The 6,759-nt window shown below is 38.5% G+C and overlaps 1 protein-coding gene across 1 annotated transcript; it reads right to left on the bottom strand.

Moving 5' to 3' along the window:
• Positions 1-3,379: 3,379 nt before the first annotated feature.
• Positions 3,380-4,345, bottom strand: LOC148866880 (uncharacterized). Its single transcript, XM_088974424.1, has one exon. The coding sequence runs from the start codon at positions 4,129-4,131 to the stop codon at positions 3,574-3,576; it is 558 nt and encodes a 185-aa protein (XP_088830550.1). The 5' UTR covers positions 4,132-4,345; the 3' UTR covers positions 3,380-3,573.
• Between the last annotated feature and the right edge of the window lie 2,414 nt (positions 4,346-6,759).

Below are 6,759 nucleotides of genomic sequence, written 5' to 3'. Positions count from 1 at the left end.
TAGACTAAGGGATGTCAATGGGTTGGGTTAAATCATAAACCTAGCTTGGTCGAACCTTATAGGGCCGGGTTAGGGTCAGACATATTCAACTTTAGGGTCGGGTTAAGGCCAGACATATTCAACTTTAGGGTCGGGTTAGGGTTTTGATGGTTAGGGTTTTAGTTGACCTGCCCCGCTGGGTCATGATACTCTGTATATATTCTTATAGCTTTTTAACTTCAAAATCTATAGCCTTAAAGTTTAGGATTTATTTACATGTTCATTTTGGTTTTTTTTTTCTTTTTTCAAATGAAAAATGTGACACCTTAAAATTTATAAAACAATTTCCTAACTTAAATTAATAGACTTTAAGTCTTCAAAACATATAAAAAGTATAATTGAAATACTATGGATCGGGGCGGTTTAATATTGGGTTAAACCCTATAGAGTCAAGTCGGGTTAAAAAACTATGGATTTTTTTTAGGATGAATCAGATTGGGATATTAGAGGGTCAGGCTAGGGTTAAGGCATGAAGGCAAGCCCATGCCAAACCTGACCCGTTGGCATTCCTAAGACTACTGTACAAAATGAAGTAAGGAATGATTAGGTAAAGGCAAATTTGGTTTTTTGAAAATTTAATGCATCACGTGATATGACATGTGTATGTGGTTTCTGACTGTCATCTAATATACTTTAGGTCATATTTCTGAAAGCTTAGTATAGTGTAGTCGAAGTAGATTTTAAACTTGAGCGCTAATTTAAGCAATTGTCAAATAGCTTGGGGTGGTTTGAGTCATTATCCCAAATAAATAAGAGGGGCTGGTTGAAGGCTTGAGAGAGAGAGAGAGAGCGGTATCATATTCTGCTTTTGACTGAATGATGTCTCATGCCCCTCTCTCAAATAAGAATGGATCACTGGGCCATTCTAACCTCCTGTCATGTGGCCCTAGTTCTGTCCAAGAAAAAAAACGCTGAAAAGTGTTTTGGGTCAATCTTTGAAATCAGAGATCAATGGAATGCAAGTAAAGAAATAAATAGTTAAATTCCAACAACAATAACAAAAGCAAAATAATAATGACAAGGGAATAGAGAAATTGGAGACGCACCTTCTGGCTTATAGGCTTAAGAAACCTTTAATAATCAGCTTAAACTTGCACATTATTCAACCTATTAATTAATTAATCATCAAAATCGATCATTCTGACTTTATTAAGATGGCCCTACCAATTGGAAATAAACTATTCTTTGTCTTCCTTTCAATACAATAAATATATAGTCAGCTGTCTGGTGCTTTGATCCAAAGGCTTTATCGTAGCATTGCATTGAACTCCAGATCTGATATTGAGTGTCAGTCTAGCTCTAGGTCAATGAACAGGGATTCAGCTTTGTTCATTCCAAATTGTGTCATATGGGTGCAGTAAATTAAGCGGCTGTTTAGCATCGTTTTCGTTTCCTGGAGCAACGGTGTTACATTAATGTTATATTGTTAAAAATGGTGCTTCAGGAAATGAGCATTTGTTTGGAATTGTTTTCTGGAGCATTGGTACCAAACAAAAAAAGTTAATGTTACTCCAGGAAACGTCTTATCTGGCAGTAATGGTTTCAAACAAAAATAAAAGCATCATTTTCTCAGAAAATGGTCCTACAACTGCAGCATCGAGGTCAAACATATATTAAAGGTCTCGTTTTGTGTATTTTTTCATGTAGACTGTCATATTTTTAGAAACTCGATAGTATGTATTTTCGTTTTTTCTGGTTTAATTTGATTAGAAAAAGATTTAGCCATCAAAAGACATATTGTCGAAAAAGACATGTAAAACCCATTTTTGACGATTTTTAAAAAGCTCTAAATAGAATTTTTCGGTTTTTATCAACTTGTCTTCACGCGAAAAGACACATCTTAACCAAATAATCTTTAAACATTCAAGGTCTTATTGTAAAAACTCTACGTCTTTTAACTATCAAAACTTTTAAAAAATCTTTCAAAAATACTTACCAAACAGCCGCAAGTATATGGCCTTCTTTTGATTGCTTCAATTGTTAATTCCCTACAAACTTCCTGGCTACTATCTCTGCTTGTTGCAAAGTCCCTCCTGGGTGTCGGTGAGGCTTGTTTGAGACTTGAGAGTTCATTTACACAAAGGTTATCTTAAGGTACTGTGCTCCTAAAAGACAAATATAAAACCTTTTTAGGGTTCACGGGCTCTTTCTAATATTTTATTAACAACCAGGAATTGCTCCAGGTGGTGAACTAATAATCTAAACATGAAAAGAAAAACAAATAGATTTAGTACATAATTGCACACCTTTTTCCTATCTAATTAAATGGTTTCAACGCTCATGGGTTTCCTTTCATATTCTTCCCTTCAATCTGACACATCTTTTGAAAAAAAAAAAAAAAGAGAATCCTGGGATGGAGAGTTTAATCTTTAACATAAAGAAAGAAAGACAGAAAGGGGGGAGAGAGGCTTGACAAGAAAGCAAGGTAGAAGGGTAAGAATATTCTGGAAAAAGAAGAGAAAAGAGAGTAGGGTGGGGATAAGCTGTTCACCTTTGGAGTGGGCAATGAGTCTTAAACCGGGTCCACTGTTTTTGAGGTTGGAAATCCCAAACCCGAACTCTGAAACTACTGGGGCCATTGGGACTTGGGAGGGTGGGTTTGAATTATGAAATGGATAGTTCAATATGAAGCCCACCGGCAAACAGTTGGAGTTCCTTGTTAGATGCAAAATGCCCAAGAGCCTAAGGCAATAATATATTGAAAAGCAAAAGAGAAACAACTTATTTGTCTAAACCAAAAGCAGATCCAATCTTAAATGGGTATGGATTATCAGTCAACCTGTATTTGGGTTACCGGGTGCACATTAAGATTCCACAGTTTTGGATGGGAAGTATCAAACTGAAATTGCTGAACCCCTTTTTTGTCACAGCTTTCAGAGAATTGTGAGGGTAAGTCTCATGAATTGTACTCCACCCAAGTCCATCTCAGACCTCTTATACCCATCTTTTGCACTCCAAGGTCAATGAATCATTTTAGAATTGAATCACTTGCTTCATGAATCATTTTCCATTTAACTTATCTCTTTATCTTTTGGTGCTCCATATTTGCATCTCCTCCTGAGGGTGATTGATTATCTGGGCACATCTCATTTTTTGGTAAATTGAAAACAAGATGCTTATTATTAATGTTTGATGGTGTAAATTAATAGAGGAATCTCTTGTCTTCTCACTGAGATGTGACCAGGCCCATATTATTTAGGGAATATTGAAAATTTGATACCCCAATCTACAATGAAATCTGGTCATTAATGCTCCATTCAGCAATCATATCTCACAATGCTTTAAAGAAAGATTGAATTGAAGTGTTGGTTCTCAACAAAAAGGGGGGAATTCCACAGAATGAGTTTCAAATTTTGTGTTTCAGCTTTGAACAAAACAAAGAAGAGGAAGATAACAGAGGGCAATAGATTACAAAGTGTAAGAGGTGCTGATTGATGACAACCAATCAAAACAAAACTGAGTTAAAATATTTTATGGGTTCTTCCTAGCTACAACCGTGGATGGGCTTCACCAATCACCATGGCTTCTTCATCTTCAAAACATCAGAGCGTCATAAGACTCTTGCCACAGAGAGCTATAGGCATTCTCCTCCAAGGGAACACCATAGTAGAACTGAGAATAATCTCTTACTTCTCCCAGTTCCACCATCCCAACAATCATCTCATCAGCACAAGAGTCCATGTACCAGTTGCCCATGTCATCACTTGGCGTGGACGAGGCCATATCCATATCAATCCAATCAAACTCATTGCTGAGTTGGGACGCACAAGACCCCGAGCAGTGATGGCCATCCTCTAGTAGTCCCATCTCTTGCAGCCGGCAGTCCTCGCAGCTGCCACGGCGGCCAGTCAATTCAGGCTGGACGACGGAGCCACAGCCACCCAGCGCATTTGGGTCGTCTATCTCTGCTTCTAGAGACCGAATAACGCAGCCCAACCTCTCGTCCTCGGCCTCCTGATCAACTTGTGAATCTTCTAGCAAGGACATGAGAAGATCTCCATCGATTTCAGACACCTCCATTCCTTCAAATTCAGTCTTCTCAACAATGGGCTCCCAGCAGCTCTCAACCGATGACACAGAGGCCATATCCATCGATCGTTTACAGTTGTGTTGTAGAGAGAAGAGGAGGGAATAAGGAAAGCAGCTTAGCTTAAGCAGTACGTACGTAGTAGTGCACACAAGAGAGAAAGCAAATCAAAGGGAATTAGCTTCAAGCTTGCAACTAACTTCCACAAGGGGAGGTGAGGTTTAAGTAGGCAGCTGGTAAACCACGTCATGAGGATAACTTCCTGCTATCACCCGACAAATCATGTAGATTGTAGACCTAATCTTTTTTCATATATACACAAGGGACCCACCAAAGATCCAAGGTAGCTTAGAAAGGGAGAGAAGGTTCCACTTGGGGTTGAGCAAAGGGATGGCTTTACAGGTAAGCAAAAGGCAGTACTAGGCCTAATATATATATGTGACATTGTGAAAAGGAAGACAAGGCAACAAAAGAGCAATTACACTGGTTGTCAAGAGCTGAAAATATATGTAGAAAGGATAAAGAAAGGCAACAGCTCCATTGCCGGCGGGTCCCATATCCCAATGGGAGGAATGTATTTGAATAGGGAATGGTTGTTAGGCCACTCAACATCTCAACCCCAACTCCCCCCTCCCCCTTTCTTTGCCTTTGCTGCACATGGAGATGTGTTGGGTGGGTTTGGATCTCACAATCCTCAAAACCACTCCTTATCCCTAATGGGTGGTATATGGAATATGCCCTCACAATGCACCAAACCCCCAGCCCATTTTGACTCCATCTATCTCCTTAGTAAATCATTATTTTACTGAATATCATTAAAATAACCCTACATTTTTTTTACCCAAAAGAAAAATAAAACCCTACTTCTCTTTAAGCAATCAATCCACTAAACCCCTCCCAATTAAAAGTTAATCTAGAGATACCAATTTCATGTGTTAGTTGTTATTTAATTTAAATAGCTACATGGATTAAATTAGCTATAGTTGAATTGGGTCAGCATAGAATAAGAAATGTGATTAGATGGTAAAGAAATGGTTGAGATTCATGTGTGTAGATGTCACCTATTTGGCTAGACTAACAAAAAAAAAAAAAAAAACTTAAAGGGTGTGTTAGGAATTATATATATCTTAAACTTGGTGCTTTGTTCTCTACCTAAACTAATCATAATCACTGCCTTTTATGTGTGCTTAGCTTTTAACAAATCAATCAAAACTTTGTCCCCATTGAGTAAAAGATAACGTTCTTCAATGGTGGAAACTGAAAGGTTTAGTGCGTTTGATCCATTTTGTGAAACATGGTGAGGTGTCGGTGATCTATTGATTGATTTAGGTGTATTAGCACTCTGGTGGTTCTAACAAAATCTATCCTCTCTTTCTCCTGAGTTCCATTAGCGTCTCTAAAAAGGACACGTGGAAAACACTGTTCCCCACTATCCTATCACAAGATATAAGGGCCAAAATGCCCCTGATAAATGTGTGTGTAGGGTTTGATGGTTGTAGTATAAAGTATTGATATTGGGTATTCCCTGAAATGGTTATTAGCTAGCTAGGGAAATGAGAAGATGCCACAGTGTACACGTGGCCCACTTTTTGATGTCACCAACATGCCATATGTCAGACTCTCAAGAGGTGTCTCTTCTTTTACTTTACTGTATAGCATCTGAAGGATACAGCTCGCTTGTTAACAGTACAGATTTTGGAGTTTGCACCATGTAACCTGGATTTTAAACTGTTCACATGTGCTACATACATTTATCTAACTCCTCTGCAAGTATATTTATGATTTTTGTCTCAATTTCTGCCAACCCAAATCAATTCATTTTAATTAGATTCCTTAGAGAGAGAGAGAGGTTTCAAAAGCAAAACTAGAAATCTGGGTTGAGAAGCAAAAAAGCAAATAGTCCCATATATAGTTGAACCCAATTTCAAGGGTTTTGCCGTGGAGAGTGGTCACATCCTAGTATGATTGAAGACAATCCCATCTGTGGAGAGACCTCTAGCTAGAGATTGAATTTTGTTTTCTTCTTTTAATCTTTTGCCTACATATCTCGTGATACATGCTTTAAACCACATCCATTTCCTTTCCGCTACCTAATTTTGATCAGGTCTTTTGAGCTTTTGAGGGCCACCACCCCACCTCCCCGAGTTCTGAACCAGGACCCAGCTTTTCTTGGAGTTAACACAACCAGAAAAGAAATGAATTAGAGACCAAAACACCATCTTGGACCACCGAAGTGGCATCCAAATCAATGCAAGGTCATCAATTGGACTGGGGCCCAATAGCCCAATATCTGACGTAGGACCCATGTGTAGATCATCTTCCATGCTATTTATCAAGTCAACTCCGTTGGGTTACAATCTAGCCCGTTCATCCAATCTGAAATGTCTTGGGCAATGATAGAGATATGTCTGTTGAATGGGTCCCCCCACATGGTGTCCGAGGACCCACCTGACCTAATAATCTTAACAAAATCTTATATGTCTACAACACCAAACCCCTACCATTGTATATCACCAACATCCCTCGTGACCAGCTTCAAATCCATGTGTGAAAATAAGGATTTTTGGGGGTGTGGGTGGTTGTGATGGTTTTTTCTTGATATTTTCCTTGTGAGTTCAATTAATGGTGCATTCATTCATTAATATTGGTTCTACCTTAAACCAATGTCTCAACCAATCATATTAAAAACATTA

Source organism: Nelumbo lutea, chromosome 3 (genome assembly GCF_056320005.1).
Source record: "Nelumbo lutea isolate HS-2025 chromosome 3, American lotus-T2T, whole genome shotgun sequence".
Lineage (NCBI taxonomy): Eukaryota > Viridiplantae > Streptophyta > Magnoliopsida > Proteales > Nelumbonaceae > Nelumbo > Nelumbo lutea.
The sequence above is the reverse complement of the archived record's forward strand: the minus strand, read 5'-3'. Positions and strand labels throughout refer to the sequence as shown.